At 42.1% G+C, this 19,582-nt stretch overlaps 1 protein-coding gene across 1 annotated transcript in view; it reads left to right on the top strand.

The window, feature by feature from the left end:
* The window catches only part of FNBP4 (formin binding protein 4), a 43,646-nt gene that overhangs the window by 5,909 nt on the left and 18,155 nt on the right, over positions 1 to 19,582 (top strand). The window contains exons 3-9 of the mRNA XM_066251526.1: positions 2,024 to 2,160; positions 2,502 to 2,685; positions 4,004 to 4,151; positions 4,942 to 5,062; positions 7,907 to 8,245; positions 9,952 to 10,162; positions 17,590 to 17,711. Of these exons, the coding sequence (XP_066107623.1) occupies positions 2,024 to 2,160; positions 2,502 to 2,685; positions 4,004 to 4,151; positions 4,942 to 5,062; positions 7,907 to 8,245; positions 9,952 to 10,162; positions 17,590 to 17,711 (1,262 nt within the window). The remainder of the gene's footprint in view (positions 1 to 2,023; positions 2,161 to 2,501; positions 2,686 to 4,003; positions 4,152 to 4,941; positions 5,063 to 7,906; positions 8,246 to 9,951; positions 10,163 to 17,589; positions 17,712 to 19,582) is intronic.

The raw sequence follows: 19,582 nt of genomic DNA, 5'->3' as shown, positions 1-19,582 counted from the left end.
CATAAAGAAATGTCTCCTTTTGTAGCTGTACACCCTACAAGGCTATTACCTTTGTTAGACTATCAGGAAAGTTGACTGTCATACTCCAAAACCATGAGAAATAAAAGATTTGGTAACACTGTTAAATGTCCACTTCAAATCATTCTAATCAGTTTAAAGTAGTATTTAGGAAATTAATGTTTAGTGTAAGAACTTGCCTATATACTAAAACAAGATTTATGTGACTGAAGCAGTGAATGTGAACTCTTGTATGATAAATGAAGCAATTTGTTACTTCTACATGAATTCATGAATTCGTTTTTGAAATTATAACAAAAATAGATTTTGCTTCCTGATAAATGTGTTCATTTACCAAGTATTTATTGAGAACATAGAATGTGCCAGACACTTATTTAGTCTTATTAATAAAGCTGAAAAGTCTAGCCAGACTTTAACATTTTATGTACATATTATAATAAAATGATATATACAGAGGGCATGCAGGGGTGGGCAAAATTACAATTGTTAGAAAAAAGTCATGCAGGTCATGATTATTACAGTGTCTTCATTAATTGGAAAGAATGTCACAATCTCATAAGTGCTCAAATTGCTAACCTTCATTATATACACATTCTTGTCCACTTTTAGTGTTTATCAACCACCGTTCAGCGGACTGGTGGCATTCTGCCGCAAATTTGGTGCCAGTTCGTGAAAGAGTTAACTACTCTGATACTATATAGAATCAGAGATTTTTTTTTTAAATTTATTCATTTTAGAGAGGAGAGGGAGAGAGAGAGAGGAGACATAGAGAGAGAGAAAGGGGGGGAGGAGCTGGACGCATCAACTCCCATATGTGCCTTGACCAGGCAAGCCCAGGGTTTTGAACCAGCAACCTCAGCATTTCCAGGTCGATGCTTTATCCACTGCGCCACCACAGGTCAGGCCAGAATCAGAGATCTTAGTTGAATTTGCTTATGAGTGATTTCTGCCTTAGGGATCCCAAAATAATTGTTTTCAGTAGTCCCCAATTGTAAACCTTGAAAACCAAGTCCTAGCTGGTTGGTTCAGTGGTAGACCATTGACCTGGTATGTGGTCCTGGATTTGATTCCCAGTAAGGCGACACAGAAAGAAGCACCCATCTGCTTCTCCTCTCCTCCTCTTCCTCTTCTCTGTTTCTCTCTTTCTCATGGCTTGATTGATTAAAGGGCATCGACCCTGGGTGCTGAGGATGACTCCGTAAAGCCTCCGCCTCAGGCACTAAATATAACTCAGTTGCGAGCATCACCCCCAGATAGGCAAAGCATCAGCCCCAGATGGGGATCGCCGGGTGGATTCAGATTGGGGTGCATGCGGGAGAGTCTCATTATCTCCCCTCCTCTCACTTTAAAAAAGAAAAAGAGAAAACCACTGGTTTACTTGCTGTACTCTAGCACATTGGCACAGAGTTTTTGCCTGCTTTTGTCTACACTTATATGTGCTCACTTAATTTGTAACATCAGAGTAGCCACAGGTGATACAAAGGAAATAGCATAGTGACGTTTTAAGGACCATACCTGAACTTCACTTTGAGGGAGACATTGATAATTGGTGCTAGCTTTTTTGTTTTTGTTGCTTATTGTTTTATTTTTGTTCTAGTGTTTTGAATTCCATTTTGAGGGAAGAAATTATTGGAAAAGAACTTTGCTTTTAATTTTGAAAATCTTTGTTTCATGTACCAAACCCTAATTTGTTTATGTCTTTGAGATGGATACGTAAATCAACAAACGCTAAAATCAGGATTTACCATATGCTATTTCGACAGAGTATAAGGTTGAATGAGCACATATTTTGAGTAGGATCTCAAGTAGCTATGCAGATTGATTTTATTAGCTCCAAGTGCATAATATATACCTGTAGTAGTTCATTGATGGTTTATTTGGAGTTTGTTCTAATCTGTAAGAAAATTAAACCTATTTAGCTAAAGAATCATGTTTATTTTTTCTTGGATTCTTCCTAGCACATATTAGCATTGTTAATTACTAATGTTTGCCTTTCTGTTTCTAGGAGGTTTATGCTTACTTGGTGCATATGCTGATAGTGATGATGAAGAGAGTGATGTTTCAGAAAAACCAGCACAATCTAAAGAGGCAAATGGAAATCAGTCAACTGATATTGATAGTACATTGGCCAACTTCCTAGCGGTCAGTGGTGCTTTTGTTTGGGTTTTTAAGTTATTGAAAACACTTTGGGACCTAGATCTCAACTGGTTAGTCCCCTTGTCAATCTGTGTCTTCCTCTCCCTTCTTCTCCCCTTTTACCTCTCTTCCTTTGTCCCTCCCCATCTCTCTTCATTTTATTTTTAAGGTTATAAGAGAGAAACATGGAGAATAGAAAGGTTTGGGGAACTTGCATAATTAGAAGATGAGGGTTTTGATTTGAGAAGCTGAGAACTGAGCATGTGGGATTTTATTTTAAAGTGATTGCCATTTTCTTAGTTTTCTAGTTTTGATGTGATTAATGCATTTGTTATTTTTTTCTAAAGGAGATTGATGCAATAACAGCTCCTCAGCCTGCAGCTCCTATAGGAGCTTCTGCTCCACCTCCAACTCCACCTCGCCCAGAGCCAAAGGAAGCAGCATCTGCCCTTTCTTCCACTACTTCAAATGGAACAGATTCAGCCCAGACACCAGGGTGGCAATATGACACTCAGTGTTCACTGGCGGGAGGTAAGCTTGATCTTTTTTTTTTTTTTTTTTTAAACTTGATTCATTTTAGAGAGAGAGAAAACGGAGAGGAGCAGGAAGCATCAACTCCCAAATGTACCTTGACCAGGCAAGTGCAGAGTTTTGAACCGGTGACCTCAGCATTCCAGGTCGACGTTTTATCCACTGCGCCACCACAGGTCAGGCCAAGCTTGATCTTTAAAGAAACCTGAAGGGTTGTAGCCATTGAGATTCCCAAGATAAAAACCCATATGCTTTAGCTCCAAACTGTAGGATTCTGCCCTTTTAAATACAGTGTTTTGGAAGATGATAAATAGAATAGCTATTTCTGAGAATTACTAGGATATATTTTTATTTTTGAAAGATAATTGCGTGCCCTTTTAACCAGCAGCAGATTATGCAAAATGAATGATTGAAGCTATTATTTTAAAAAAATTTGGGGAGGGGCTGACCTGTGGTGGCCAAGTGGATGATAAAGTATTAGCCTGGAATGCTGAGGTTTCCAGTTTTAAACCCCAGGCTTGCCCAGTCAGGACACATATAAGAAGCAACTACTATGAGTTGATGCTTCCTTCTCTTCCCCCTCCCCCACCCTTCCCCGAAATCAATACATAAAATCTTACAAAAAATTACAGGGGTTCAAGATAAGTTTTTGTACTATCAGACTTTTTTTCCCCTCAAGGCTGCCTTTGTGTGTGTGTCAGAGGGACAGGTAGGGACAGACAGACAGGAAGGGAGAGAGATGAGCATCAATTCTTCATTGCAGTGCCTTAGTTGTTCATTGATTGCTTTCTCATATGTGCCTTGACGGGGTGGGTGGGGCTACAGCAGACCGATTGATCCCTTGCTTAAGCCAGAGACCTTGGGCTCAAGCTGGTGAGCTTTGCTCAAATCAGATGGGCCTACGTTCAAGCTGGTGACCTCAGGGTTTTGAACCTGGGTCCTCCACATCTCAGTCTGATGCTCTATCCACTGCGCCACCACCTTGTCAGGCAAGACTGCTTTTATAAAGCATGCATGCAAAGATGATGGGGGAGAGATGTGGTTACCCCTCAGGGGACATTTGACAATGTCTAGAGACAATTTTTGTTGTCACAACAGGGAGAGTGTTATTGCATCTAGTGGGTAGAAACCAGGGTGCTGCTAAACACTACATAAGACTGCCTCCCACAACAAAAAACTTTCCTTCCTAAATATTAAAACAGTGCTAAGGTTGAGAAACCCTCTGTTAGATTGGTATGGCTTTAGAGATGACTTGGGATATAAGATCAGAATTGTGGAGGAATTTGCACTTCTTAAAATTTGTTTTATTTTCTTCTAGTTGAAATTGAGATGGGAGATTGGCAGGAAGTCTGGGATGAGAACACAGGATGCTATTATTATTGGAACACACAAACAAATGAAGTGACATGGGAGTTACCACAGTATCTTGCCACCCAGGTACAGGGATTACAGCATTACCAGCCCAGGTAGGAATGGACTTGGGAAAGAAATTACCTAGAAGGAAATAAGTCTTTGTCCTTTTTTTTTTTTTTTTAAAGTAGGAGGGGAGATAGACAGACTCCTGCATGCGCCCCAACTGGGATCCACCAAGCAGCTCCCATCAGGGTCCAATGCTTGGATCAACTGAGCTGTTTTCAGCTCCTGAGTCTGATGCTCAAACCAACCAAGCCACTAGCTGCGAGAGGGGAAGAGAGAGCAAAGAGGGAGAGGGAGGGGAAGAGAAGCAGATGGTCACTTCTCACGTGTGCCCTGACCAGGATCCAGCCTGGGATGTCTGCATGCTGAGCCAGTGCTCTTATCCACTGAGTCAATGGGCCAGGGCCAAAATCTTTCTCTGTCTCTTTTTTCCAAGTGAGAGGAGGGGAACAAGAGAGACAGACTCCCACATGATCCCTGACCGGGATCTACCTGGTAACTCCCTGGTGCTAATGCTATGCCCATCTAGGACAATGCTTGCACCCGAGCTGTTTTTAGCACCTGAGGTGGAGGCTCCTCAGAACCATCCTCAGCACTCAGGGCCAATGTTCTCGGACCAATCCAGTCATGACTGTGGGAGGAGAAGGGCAGAGGTGGAGAAGCAGGTGGTCTCTTCTCCTGTGTGCCCTGACTGAGAATCTAATCTGGTATATCCACATCACTCTGGACCAACACTTGACCACTGAGCCAACCAGTCTCAGCTGAGTCTTTTAATAATAATATATATTTGCCTTCTATTTCTCTTAATTTTTCTTTTTGCCTTTTTTTTTTTTTTTGAAGTTCTGTAACAGGTGCTGAAGCTAGTTTTCTGGTAAATACAGAAATGTATAATAAGGAGAAAAATATTTCTGTTTCCAGTAGTAAAAGTGGACCAGTCATAGCCAAGCGAGAAGTTAAAAAGGTTAGTGTTCAACATACCTCATTTGCTTATTTTCACATCTGAAGAATTTGAATGTTACTCTGGCACAGGTATAGAAGCTTCCTTTAAAAAAAAAATTTTTTTTTATTGATTTTAGTGAGAGAGACAGACAGGAACATCAATCTGTTCCTGTATGTGCCCTCACCAGGGGTCAAACCGGCAGCCTTTGCTCTTCGAGACAGCGCTCTAACCAACTGAACTCTCCGACCAGGACTAGAAGCTTTCTGTTAATATTTTACAACACAGATGTGAAATAGGATTAATTCTGTTTCTTAAAGTTTTACTTAATCTGTTTCTGTTTAATAGATAGCATTTATAGTAGTTATTCAAGTTCAATGGTTCTTTTGGAGCATTAAAGTACCATAGAGGCTCCTTGGGTCATTGTAAAGGTTGTGAGAGCAGCCCAGTAAGCATGGCTTCAGGTCCCCTCTCCACTTCAGAATAGTTTTAGTTAGGGACTTCACATAAGTGTAGTTGCCAATATACTATTATATTAGTTTCAGGTGAACAACATACAACGTGAACCGTACAACGTGATCACAACGATATGCTCAGTAAACATCTGTCATCATACAAAGTTATTACAATATTATCTATATTCCTTATGCTGTACATTATGTCCCCATGACTTACAGTTGAAGTTTGTGATTCTTATTCCTTCACCCCTTTCATCCCCCACCCCATACTCAGATATCCTCTGTATCTGAGTCTTGTTTGTTTGTTTTAATTTCATATAAATGAATTCATATAGTATTTGTCTTTCTCTGTTTGAGCTATTTCACTTAGCCATCCATGTTGTCAATAATGGCAAGATTTCCCTTTTTCTGGCTGATATTCCATTGTATGTGTGTACTGCGTCTTTATTCATGTATCAATGGGTGGGTATCTACATTTTTTTCATACCTTTGTTACTGTATGCTGCAATGAACATAGGAGTGCAAATGTCTTTTTGAATAACCGTTTTCCTTATCTTCAAATGAATACCCAGAATCCTAGGTTATATGATAGTTTGATTTAAAATTTTTTTTTTTATGAACCTTTGTGCTATTTTCCATACTGGCTGCACCAATTTACTATCCCACCACCTGCGTTCACAAGGATTCCTTTTTCTTCACATCTTCACCAACTTTTGTTATTTGTTGACTTTTGGATAATAGCCATTCTGACTGTTGTGAAGATGTTTTGAGATGAAAAGATTAACTGCCTTAATTAAAATGATCATTCTATAGCCTCAGTAAGAAAAGTTACCCACTTTTTTTTTTTTTTAATTGTATTTATTTTTTACAGAGACAGAGTGAGTCAGAGAGAGGGATAGACAGGGACGGAGAGAGATGAGAAGCATCAATCATTAGTTTTTCATTGCGCGTTGCAACACCTTAGTTGTTCATTGATTGCTTTCTCACATGTGCCTTGACCGCGGGCCTTCAGCAGACTGAGCAACCCCTTGCTGGAGCCAGCGACCTTGGGTCCAAGCTGGTGAGCCTCGCTCAAACCAGATGAGCCCGCACTCAAGCTGGCAACCTCGGGGTCTTGAACCTGGGTCCTTCCGCATCCCAGTCCGACGCTCTATCCACTGCACCACCACCAGGTCAGGCCACTTTTTTTTTTTTAATGAGAGAGAGGGACAGATAGAGACAGACAGGAAAGGAGAGAGATGAGAAGCATTAATTCGTAATTGCAGCACTTCAGTTATTCATTGATTGCTTTCTCATATGTGCCTTGACCAAGGGACTCCAGCCGAGCCAGTGGCCCCTTATTCAAGCCAGAGACCTTGGGCTTCAAGCCAGCGGCCATGGGGTCATATCTATGAGCCCGCTGTCAAGCTAGTGATTTCAGGGTTTCAAACCTAGGTCCTCAGCGCCCCAGGTCAACGCTTAATCCATGTGTCACTGCCTGGTCAGGCAAGTTCAAGTTGTATTCTGCAGAGTGTGTGAGTTGAATTTTATCTTCTAGAGTGGAAGGTGGTACCAAAAAAGTACTTTAGAATAATCTTTACAACTTCAGGAGGGAGGAAGTAGACACTTTAAATATAATCACATATTTTATTTTAGAAATATTTTTTTTTCTAAATTGCCTTCATAGCATAAATGTGAGGTTTTCTTATCATACAGAAGAGGAAGGTGAAGATTTATCCAGTCAGGTGTTGAGCCGACTTAATTTTTTCTGATTTAAATATGCCTGTGTTTCTTTTTTTTTTCTTTTTTGTATTTTTCTGAAGCTGGAAACAGGGAGAGACAGTCAGACAGACTCCCACATGCACCCGACCGGGATCCACCCAGCACGCTCACCAGGGGCAAAGCTCTGCCCACCAGGGGCAAAGCTCTGCCCACCAGGGGCAACGCTCTGCCCACCAGGGGGCGATGCTCTGCCCCTCTGGGGCATCGCTCTGCCGCGACCAGAGCCACTCTAGCGCCTGGGGCAGAGGCCAAGGAGCTATCCCCAGCGCCTGGGCCATCTTTGCTCCAATGGAGCCTTGGCTGTGGGAGAGGAAGAGAGAGAGAGGAAGTGGGGGGGGTGGAGAAGCAAATGGGCGCTTCTCCTATGTGCCCTTGCCGGGAATCGAACCCGGGTCCCCCGCACGCCAGGCCGACACTCTACCGCTGAGCCAACCGGCCAGGGCCTATGCCTGTGTTTCTTATTAGTCACAACGAGCAATGTTTCCATTATGCACATGTAAGGAGGATGGTCCAAACATACTAATCTATTGGGAGTGGTTTTTAAGACTATTCGGTAACTGAAAAATATGGTCATTTCTTACATTAACAACTATATATATATACACACATAAAATTTGTTGGAAAATTGAGATGGTTTTATTGTTTGTAGGAAGTAAATGAAGGTATTCAGGCTCTCTCAAATAGTGAGGAAGAGAAGAAAGGGGTGGCTGCATCACTGCTTGCTCCCTTATTGCCTGAGGGAGTAAAAGAGGAAGAAGAGAGATGGAGAAGAAAAGTAATTTGTAAAGAAGTAGAGCCAGTTTCAGAAGTGAAAGAAGCAGGTACAACAGAAGAAGCATCAACAATAGTAAAGCCCCAGGAAACGGTCCTGGACAACATGGAAGACCCTTCTCAGGAGGAGCTTTGCAGTGTTGTTCAATCTGGAGAAAGTGAGGAGGAAGAGGAACAAGATACCCTTGAACTGGAGCTAGTTTTGGAAAGGAAAAAAGTAAGTTTTTGACATTTCAGTTAAAGTACATTTTCTTCCCTCTGTACTATCATACTCTGAGGTGATTGTGCTCAATTTACAGCACAATTACTGGGATCTTTTGTTTGTTTTTGAGAGACAGGAAGGGAGAGAGAAGCATCATCCACGCGTAGTTTTCATTTTAGTTGTGCATTGATTGCTTCTCGTATGTGTCTTGACCAGGGCCAAGCCAGTGTCTATCCCCTTGTTCAAGCCATCGACTGGGCTTTTCATGTTGGTGACCTTGGGGCTTAAGCTAGCGAGTTTTGGGATCATGTGGACGATTCCCCCATTCAAGCCAATGACCCTGTGCTGAGGAGCCCACGCTCAGAGCTGGTGACCTCAGGGCTTTGACTCGGCAACCCCAGTGTTCTGGGGCCATGCTTTATCCACTGTGCCACCACTTGTCAGGCAGATTTTGTTTTTCTTACTCTTTCACCTAAATATGTTTAAGCTTGTGCATTAAAAACTTGAGCAATGAATTCATAGTTCTTTTGGTCCCTGATAACTGACATTCTGATTTAAAGATAGAAACAGTAAAATAGCTTTGATTTAGCTTCTTAGCAAATAAGCATTGTAAATTTTTGCAATAACTTTGATAATATCAGGGTGGTTAACTCTGCAGACTGTCACGAAACTTCTTACAGACTAGTAATGGTCCATAGACCAGCAGTTGAAAAATCCTGCTCTGACCAACCAAGCTATCTAACTATGGCATTGTTTTGATTGTTAAATGAGCTTGTAAGCTAACAGAAGAGTTTTAATGAACCCATAGTTTCATGTGCTTTTTTCTTTTAAAGGGGGAAAGCACCGTCTTTTAAAAAGAATGGTCTACACTCTACAGGAAACTTTCCTGATTGAGAAGTTGATTTTTTTACCTATTTTCTGTCCTGATTTTCTTGGAACAGTATTTTCCTTTTTTTTTTTTTTTTTTAATTCAATTGAGAGAGAGAGAAACATGGATTTGTTGTTCAATTTGTTTATGCATTCATTGGTTGTTTCTTTATGTGCCCTGACTGGAGATGGAACTCGCAACCTTGGTGTATTGGTACAATGCACTAACCCAGTGGTTATCAACCTTTTTACACTTGGGAACTGATGGAAATAAAATTATGTCAGGGATTGTAAAGGCAAAAATCTCCCTGAGCATAAGTGAATTCTTCTAAGATCATTGTATCTGTAATCCTCATATATCAGGTGGTTACCTCTTTCACAGACTGGAATGAAATTTCTGGCAGACGGGTCCATGGACCAGCAGTTGAAAAACACTGCTCTAACCAATTGAGCTACCTGGCCAGGGCTTCTTGGAACAGTTTCATCTGCTGCTGCCTTGAGGGAAGCAAAATCTTCATAGGTGTCATAACAGTAATATTTCTTTGAAGCTATGGAGAGATTAGCTAAGTTAAGCTTTATTTGTTGTGTAAATATATTGGAAATTTTATCTATTAGTGGATCTCTAGAACCTATTTCCTTCAAATACAAATTTGTTGACTATACTCAAAGAGCCAGCATTTATTAAGTAATAATTAAATATGAAATAATTCTCAGGTCTTAAGGAAAAATGTATTAAGAAATGTTCCCTGTCCTCAAAGATTTTAAATTCAGAGAATATATAGCTGTCATTCTTGCTACTCACAGACACTTAAACAGTTAATGACATTTTAACTTTATTTTCATGTTCTTTGTAGGCAGAGTTGCGAGCCTTGGAGGAAGGAGATGGTAGTGTGTCAGGGTCTAGTCCATGTTCTGATATCAGCCAGCCAGCGTCTCAAGATGGTATTCGTAAACTTATGTCTAAAAAAGGGAAATGGAAGATGTTTGTTCGAGCTACCAGTCCAGAATCTACCAGCCGGAGTTCTAGCAAAACTGGACGAGAGACTCCAGAAAATGGAGAAACTGGTAATTCATACTTTACATCTTTAGAGGTGAAAGATATAAAGGGAAAATTCTTTGTTTCCCTTTTTTTGTTTCCTATTTCAGCAATAGAAAGGGGGACAGCACTTGACCCTCTTAGAGAAATGCTGGGAAGGAAGCTGCCTTTCACTTCTCTCCATCTTTTTCTACTCTGCCTCTTTCTGGAAGAATAAGATTCTGAAAAGCTGGCATCATTCTCCCTCAAAAACCAGAGAAACAAGATTAACTCCTCCCCCTCACTCTGTAAAATGTCTTGCCGCAATCATTGTCTTCATCTGTGTAAGACCATGGGCTCTCCTTACTCAGCTCACTATTTCCAGTTGGTAAGCAGGGCAAGCCCAGCTCCATCTCTGTTCTCCAGACAAGTAGCCCACCCTCTGGTTGGTTCGATCCTGTTGTGAGGACTCAAATTACCTTCATCTGGCACAATGTAGAAGAGATTCTGCTGCATTTTTCCAATCTGTTATCAGAACTGAGTTATTTTTTATCTCCATTTGGCCTTAGTTCTGTAGTGGAAAGTTAGCAATAAGATTTGAATACCAGCCTGGCCTGTGGTGGCGCAGTGGATAAAGTGTCGGCCTGGAATGCTGAGGTCGCCTGTTCGAAGCCCTGGGCTTGCCTGGTCAAGGCGCATATGGAAGTTGATGCTTCCTGTTCCTCCCTCCCTTCCCTCTTTCTCATCTCTCCCTCTGCTCTCTAAAATAAATAAATTTTAAAAATCTTAAAAAAAAAATTTGAATACCAAACTTACTTGGGTATACCTAGCAGAAGGTACCTTAAGGTTTGATTAAAAAAATAAATAGGCCCTGGCCGGTTGGCTCAGCGGTAGAGCGTCAGCCTGGCGTGCGGGGGACCCAGGTTCAATTACCGGCCAGGGCGCACTTGCTTCTCCACCCCCCCCTCCTTCCTCTCTGTCTCTCTCTCCCCCTCCCGCAGCCAAGGCTCCATTGGAACAAAGATGGCCCGGGTGCTGGGGATGGCTCCTTGGCCTCTGCCCCAGGCGCTAGAGTGGCTCTGGTTGCGGCAGAGCGACGCCCCAGAGGGGCAAAGCATCGCCCCCTGGTGGGTAGAGTGTTGCCCCTGGTGGGCGTGCTGGGTGGATCCCGGTCGGGCGCATGCGGGAGTCTGTCTGACTGTCTCTTCCTGTTTCCGGCGTCAGAAAAATACAAAAAATAAATAAGTAAATAAATAAATAAAACAGGTAATCAATGCAGACATCTTTGAATTTTCTCTTTTCAATGAACTATATATATATATAGAAAAGTATGAAGTAGAATTCTAAAAATTCCCCTTTATCTTTTCACTTTTCACTATTCTCATTCACTACCCCTAAGATTCATTTTCTCTATTTATCTACATATATTTTAGACCGTTTTCACTATTTTACATTTGAAGTTGTGTGTACATGTACACATGTAAATTTTACCATATAGATGAAATTAGCTATATATGGGTTGTTAGGCAATGTAATTTTTTTCATTTAACATGGCTTGAAAATTATTGTTTTTAATTACAGAGTGGTATAAATATCTTTTTTTTTTTAAGCCAATATTTATTTATTTATTTATTTTACAGAGACAGAGAGTCAGAGAGAAAGATAGATAGGGACAGACAGGAACGGAAAGAGACGAGAAGCATCAATCATTAGTTTTTCGTTGCGCTGTTGCAACACCTTGTTCATTGATTGCTTTCTCATACGTGCCTTGACCACGGGCCTTCAGCAGACCGAGTAACACCTTGCTTGAGCCAGCAACCTTGGGCTCAAGCTAGTGAGCTTTTTGCTCAAACCAGATGAGCCCTCGCTCAAGCTGGCGACCTTGGGGTCTCGAACCTGGGTCTTCCACATCCCAGTTCGATATTCTACCCACTGCACCACCGCCTGGTCAGGTGGTATAAATATCTTTATTTAATTTTTCCCCCATTGATAAACATGTAAGTTTTATTTATGTTTTATGTACTCTCAAAAATAAATATGGCTTTTATGTTATTAGACCTACAAGCAATTCAAATGTCTATCAAAGGTAAAATGGATAGATTGTGGTATATTCTTGCAATTAAATTCAAAACATCAATGAAAAAGAGGTGATTTGCAGTTACATACATTAGTATTAGTCCCCAAAATGTTGAATAAAAAAAAAAAAGAATGCGTATGTTAATATTCTATGTGTGTGTTTTGGTTTTTTTTGTTTGTTTGGTTGGTTTTTTTTTTACAGAGAGAGAGAGTCAGAGAGAGGGATAGACAGGGACAGACAGGAACAGAGAGATGAGAAGCATCAATCATTAGTTTTTTGTTGCGCATTGCAAAACCTTAATTGTTCATTGATTGCTTTCTTATACGTGCCTTGACCGTGGGCCTTCAGCAGACCGAGTAGCCCCTTGCTGGAGCCAGCGACCTTGGGCTCAAGCTGGTGAGCTTTTGCTCAAAGCAGATGAGCCCGTGCTCAAGCTGGCGACCTCAGGGTCTCGAACCTGGGTCTTCCGCATCCCAGTCCAACGTTCTATCCACTGCGCCACCGCCTGGTCAGGCAATATTCTATGTGTTTAGGTTGGAAAATCTACAAAAATACTGTGCTTAAAGGTCTGTACATTATGAAATAAAAGAAATGAACTGTGGTAACACCATCAGGGTAGAGGTTATGTTTGGTGTTGATGTGATGATAGGCACAAGGCACTCAGGAGTTACTAGTAATTGTCTTCTGTTATCTGGGTTGTAGTTTCTTGAGTGCTCTCTTAAAAAAAATATTTTTTTTGGTTCTGGCCAGTTGGCTCAGTGGTAGAGCATCGGCTCGGCATGTGGAAATCCCAGATTCAGTTCCTGGTTAGGGCACACAGGAGCAGTGACCATCTGCTTCTTGACCATCTGCTTCTCCACCACTCCCTTCTCCTCCCCCTCTCCATCTCTCCCTCCCTCTCTCTATCCCTCTTCCTTTCTTTCTCTCCCTCTTTCTCTTTTTTTCCTTCCCCCTCCCACAGCCATGGCTCATTTGAGCAAGTTGGTCCTGGGCACTGAGGATGGCACCATGGCCTTGCCTCGGGTGCTCAAAATAGCTCACTTGCTGAGCAACATCCCAGATGGGATCATCACCCCATAGGAGACTTACTAGTTGAATCCTGATCAAGGTGCATGTGGGAGTCTTTCTCTGCCTCCCTGCCTCTCAACTTTTTTTTTTTTTTTTTTTAACAAAGTATTTTTTTTTTTTTGGTATTTTTTTGAATTATTTTTATTTATTTATTTATTCATTTTAGAGAAGTGAGACAGAGAGAGAGAGAGAGAGAGAGAGAGAGAGAGAGAGGGAGGGAGAAGGGGGAGGAGCAGGAATCATCAACTCCCAAATGTGCCTTGACTGGGCAAGCCCAGGGTTTTGAACTGGCGACCTCAGTGTTCCAGGTCGACACTTTATCCACTGCGCCACCACAGGTCAGGCCTCAACTTTTTTTTGTTTTTAAATTTATTGAGGTTTAGAGAGGTAAGGGGGAAAAGAAAGAAAAACATTGATTTGTTGTCCCACTTATTTATGCATTAATTAGTTGATTCTTTTTTTTTTTCTTTTTTTTTTTCATTTTTCTGAAGCTGGAAACAGGGAGAGACAGTCAGACAGACTCCCGCATGCGCCCGACCGGGATTCACCCGGCACGCCCACCAGGGGCGATGCTCTGCCCATCCTGAGAGCCACTCTAGCGCCTGAGGCAGAGGCCACAGAGCCATCCCCAGCGCCAGGGCCATCTTTGCTCCAATGGAGCCTTGGCTGCGGGAGGGGAAAAGAGAGACAGAGGAAGGCGCGGCGGAGGGGTGGAGAAGCAAATGGGCGCTTCTCCTGTGTGCCCTGGCCGGGAATCGAACCCGGGTCCTCCGCACGCTAGGCCGACGCTCAACCGCTGAGCCAACCGGCCAGGGCTTTTTTCTTGACAGAGACAGAGAGAGGGATAGACAGACAGGAACAGAGAGATGAGAAACATCAATCATTAGTTTTTCATTGCACATTGCGACACCTTAGTTGTTCATTGATTGCTTTCTCATATCTGCCTTGACTGCGGGCCTTCAGTAGACCGAGTAACCCCTTGCTCCATCCAGTGACCTTGGGTCCAAGCTAGTGAGCTTTTGCTCAAACCAGATGAGCCCACGCTCAGGCTGGTGACCTCGGGGTCTCAAACCTGGGTCCTCGGCATCCCAGTCCGATGCTCTATCTATTGCGCCACCTCCTGGTCAGGCAATTGGTTGATTCTTGAATGTTTCTTGACCAGGGATTGAACCTGCAACTTTGGCATGTTGGTCTAATTGAGCTACCTGTCCAGGGCGTGTGCTCCCCCCCTTTTTTATCCCTTGCGTTAGCGAAAAGGACCAATTGGAATAGAGAGAAAGGGAGAGAGATGAGAAGCATCAAGTCTTCATTGTGGCACCTAGTTGTTCATTGATTGCTTTCTCATATGTGCCTTGTCCAGGACTCTACAGTAGAACAAATGACCCCTTGCTCTAGCCAGTGACCTTAGGCTGAAGCCAGCAACCCCACACTCAAGGTGTGAGCCTGCACTCAAGCAGGTGACCTCTGGGTTTCTAACCTGGGTCCTCTTGTGTCCCAGTCCAATGCTCTATTCGCTGCACCACTGCCTGGTCAGACACGAGTGCTCCCTTTTTAATTTTAATTTTTTAATTTAATTTTTATTTTTACAGAGACAGAGAGTCAGAGTGAGAGATAGACAGGGACAGACAGACAGGAACGGAGAGATGAGAAGCATCAATCATCAGTTTTTCGTTGTGCATTGCAACACCTTAGTTGTTCATTGATTGCTTTCTCATATGTGCCCCGACTGTGGGCCTTCAGCAGACCGAGTAACCCCTTGCTTGAGCCAGCGACCTTGGATCGAAGCTGGAGAATTTTTGCTTAAATCAGATGAGCCCATGCTGAAGCTGGCAACCTCGGGGTCTCAAACCTGGGTCTTCCGCATCCCAGTTCGATACTCTATCCGCTGCGCCACCGCCTGGTCAGGCGAGTGCTCCCTTATGTTATATACATTTGTTATAGTAGTTTACAATAAAAACAATACTTTAATAAATAATGATTGTCCATCCTGGTACATATTTCATTATGCAGATTTTAGTATCATTGTATATATTCCTAGTGGTATATTGTGAGGTCAGTGGGGGGGGGGGCGGGCTGCATTTTAATTTGATAGTTCTTCCTAATTGTCTTCTAAAATTTTCAATTCTTAAGAGTTCTAGTGGTGCTTAAAATTGTTATATTCTTGTGCCTGCCACCAAATGTAAAGTAAAATGTCTGATACATAAGTGAATTACAAACTGTGAGAGAGTAGAAGGATTTGATTTCATGTGATTTGAAAATGCAAAAGAAAATTAATGTGGCCTGACCTGTGGTGGCACAGTGGATAAAGCATTGACCTGGAAATGCTGAGGTCGCTGGTTCAAAACCCTGGGCTTGCCTGGTCAAGGCACATATGGGAGTTGATGCTTCCGGCTCCTCCCCCCTTCTCTCTCTCTCTGTCTCTCTCTCCTCTCTCTGTCTCCTCTCTAAAAATGAATAAATAAAATAAAAAAAATTATAAAAAAATTTAAAAGAAAATTAATGATTAAATAAAAGGCAGAAAGGCCCTTATTTGATATGTACTTATATAAAATTTTAGGCTAATAAAAGCTGTTGAAAGTGATGTTAAAGTCACATTTCTTCCTTAGACCAAGGGTTAGCCAGAGTCAAGAAAAGGTACTTAAATTTGATTTTAAAAATAGATATTTATTTGTTTCAAAAAAGAGAAAGATAGTGGAGGTGGGAGGGGGCAGGAGGAGGAAGAATCTTGCTTCTCGAATGTGCCTTTACCAGGCACTTTTTTTTGTTTGTTTGTTTGTATTTTTCTGAAGTTGGAAATGGGGAGTCAGTCAGACAGACTCCCGTATGTGCCCTACTGGGATCCACCTGCCATGCCCACCAGGGGGCGATGCTCTGCCCATCTGGGGCGCCGCTCTGTTGCAACCAGAGCCATTCTAGCGCCTGAGGCAGAGGCCACAGAGCCATCCTCAGCGCCCAGGCCAACTTTGCTCCAATGGAGCCTTGGCTGCGGGAGGGGAAGAGAGAGACAGAGAGGAAGGAGAGGGGGAGGGGTGGAGAAGCAGATGGGCGCCTCTCCTGTGTGCCCTGGCTGGGAATCGAACCTGGGACTCCTGTGTGCCAGGCCGATGCTCTACCACGGAGCCAACCAGCCAGGGCCAAGATTTGATTATATTTTTTTTAAAAATCTTTGGTTTTCATGACAGAATGCTTTACGTTTTATATAGGGATTAGTCTGTTTAGCAGGTGTTAAGCCAGCATAACAGAGAGTTCATATCACTAATATCTAACTTTTATAAGTAATTGAAGCCATGGTATTCTGGAAGAGAAGATTAGAAAACATTAAGAAAGTAGAAAGAGAAAGCAGAAACTACAAAGTAATGCAGTAAAACAAAGTAATTTTTATTCATAAGCTTATTTTAAGAAAGGTGATTATAGCCTGACCAGGCAGCAGTGCAGTGGATAGAGAGTCAGACTGGGATGCGGAGGACCCAGGTTGGAGACCCCAAGGTCGCTGGCTTGAGCAAAGGGCTACTCAGTCTGCTGAAGGCCCATGGTCAAGGCACATGAGAAAGCAATCAATGAACAACTAATGTGTCGCAACAAAAACTGATGATTGATGCTTCTCATCTCTCTGTTCCTGTCTGTTCGCCCCTATCTATCCCTCTCTCTGACTCTCTGTCTCTTTAGAAAGAAAGAGAGAGGTAGGGAGAGAGAAAGAGAAAGAAAGAAAGAAAGAAAGAAAGAAAGAAAGAAAGAAAGAAAGAAAGAAGAAAAGAAAGAAAGATTATAAAGGATAAAGAGGTTTTTTTTTATTATTATTATTCATTTTAGAGAGAGAGAGGAGAGAGACAGAGAGAGAGAAGGGGGGAGGAGTTGGAAGCATCAACTCCCATATGTGCCTTGACCAGGCAAGCCCAGGGTTTCGAACCGGCAACCTTAGCATTTCCAGGTCGACGCTTTATCCACTGCGCCACCACAGGTCAGGCAGGATAAAGAGTTTTGGTTTTATAAAGAAAATAGGTCGATAAGTCATTAGGGCTTCTTAAATTTCTTTTTTTTAAGCTTTTATTTATTGATTTTAGAAGAGAGAGAGAAAGCTGGGGGGAGAAGTGGGAAACATCAGTTCATTGTTGCTTCTCACATGTGCCTTGAGCAGGTAAGCCCAGGGTTTTGAACCAGTGACCTCAGTGTTCCAGGTCAAATGACATTAGGGCTTCTTTAACAAGTAAGAAACACAGGCAATAGAAGGAATTACTACAGTTTTTGGATTTCTCTGCTACAGGAGTAAGAAAATGTTTATAGGGCTCTATCATCATTGGTCCCTTTGGTTTAATTTCATGTTTTCTTCTGCAGCAATTGCTGAAAATTCGGAAAAAATAGATGAGAATTCAGACAAAGAGATGGAAGTAGAAGAGTCTTCAGAGAAGATAAAAGTACAAACAACACCTAAAGTAGAAGAAGAACAGGATTTAAAAGTATGTATACACATTACTGAATGCCATTTGACAAATATTCTTAGGTTGGCTAACCATTAAACTCCCTTTTTAAAAAAAAATTTTCCATTGATTTGAGAGAGAGAGAAGCATTAATTGTTTCACTTAATTTCATTTAATTGTATATTTATTACTTCTCATATGTGTCCTGACCAGAGTCAAACCTGCAACCTCTGGTGTGCTGGGTTGATGCTTTACCCACTACCACCTGACCAGGGCTAAACTGTTTTCTATTAGCAAGTAGTAAAAGTAATCTTTCCTATTGCCAAATATAAATTATTTACTTGGTTAGATGGAAAAAGTCATATTTAAGGTGGCGGTAAGGACTTAGAAGATGGACTTTTTATGTAGAGATTATCTAAAAATAATTTTTTTTTAATTTTGTTTAGAAAATTAAGGGTGACATTGATCAATAAGAGTACAGAGGGTTTAGGTAAACTTTTTTTTTTAAGTGAGAGGCAGGGAGGAAGAGAGACAGACTCCCGCATGCACCCCAGTATCCACCCAGCAAGCCCCCTACCAGGTGATGCTCTGCCCATCTGGGGCCATTGCTCCATTGCATGGCAACCAAGCTAGTTTAGTGCCTCAGGCAGAGGCCATGGAACCATCCTCAGCCTCTGGGGCCAACTTGTCCCAATGAGCCATGCTGTAGGATAAGTGGGGAGAGGGGTGGAGAAGGAGATGGTCACTTCTCCTGTGTGCCCTGACCAGCAATTGATCCTGGGACTTCCACACACTAGCCAATGCTCTAATGTTGAGCCAACTGGTCAGAGCCAGGTAAACATTTCTATAGCATTTGAACTGTTGCCTATGTTGTATACCCATCACCCAAAGTCGAATCATTTTCTATCCCCTGAATAAGGGTCTCCTTAGACCCTTCCCCTCATACCCTCTCCTAAAAATAAATTCTAAATACTTAATTACTTTCTTACAGTAAGCCTCCTTTAGAAAGCAGTAGCTTATCAAATAAAGGCTTCTCTAGTTTGGAAGTACTAAAGAGACTTAAAGTCATAAGTTTAATTCCTATGTAAACTACATACATGTCCTTACATGGGCAAATTTGCTTCCAATTTTGTTTCTATTTCTAACAGGAAAATTGGGCCATAATAATGTGTGACTGTTTAAGGGGTGGTCTATTGGAAAAACCAGTTAGCATATTCTTTTTTTTTTTTTTTTTTTTTTTTTTTGTATTTTTCTGAAGGTGGAAACGGGGAGAGACAGACAGACTCCCGCATGCGCCCAACCGGGATCCACCCGGCACGCCCACCAGGGGCGATGCTCTGCCCCTCCAGGGCGTCTCTCTGCCGCGACCAGAGCCACTCTAGCGCCTGGGGCAGAGGCCAAGGAGCCATCCCCAGCGCCCGGGCCATCTTTGCTCCAATGGAGCCTTGGCTGCGGGAGGGGAAGAGAGAGACAGAGAGGAAGGGGGAGGTGGAGAAGCAAATGGGCGCTTCTCCTATGTGCCCTGGCTGGTAATTGAACCCGGGTCCCCCGCACGCCAGGCCGACGCTCTACCGCTGAGCCAACCGTCCAGGGCCAGCATATTCTTTTGACTTGAAAGACTTTATCCAATTATTAGCTAGTTTACAGCCATGTAGAAGTGACTTGGAGAATTAATTCTCTTCAGTGTGTGGCTAGTATACATAGTTGGTAATGGATAAATGATGTTTGAACAATATTGAGAGCTATATCATTTAGGATCTGTTTTCAACTATTGAATTTTATGTTGTGTTAGAGTAGATAATACATTTAATTTTTCTAGACCTATCACTTCATCACTTTATATGAATTATAAATTAGAATTTTATCTTCTACATAACTATTTGGATGTAGCTACTTGAGAATATATAGTA

The sequence above is a fragment of the Saccopteryx bilineata genome, chromosome 1 (assembly GCF_036850765.1).
Source record: "Saccopteryx bilineata isolate mSacBil1 chromosome 1, mSacBil1_pri_phased_curated, whole genome shotgun sequence".
In the NCBI taxonomy this organism is placed as follows: Eukaryota; Metazoa; Chordata; class Mammalia; order Chiroptera; family Emballonuridae; genus Saccopteryx; species Saccopteryx bilineata.
The sequence above is the reverse complement of the archived record's forward strand: the minus strand, read 5'-3'. Positions and strand labels throughout refer to the sequence as shown.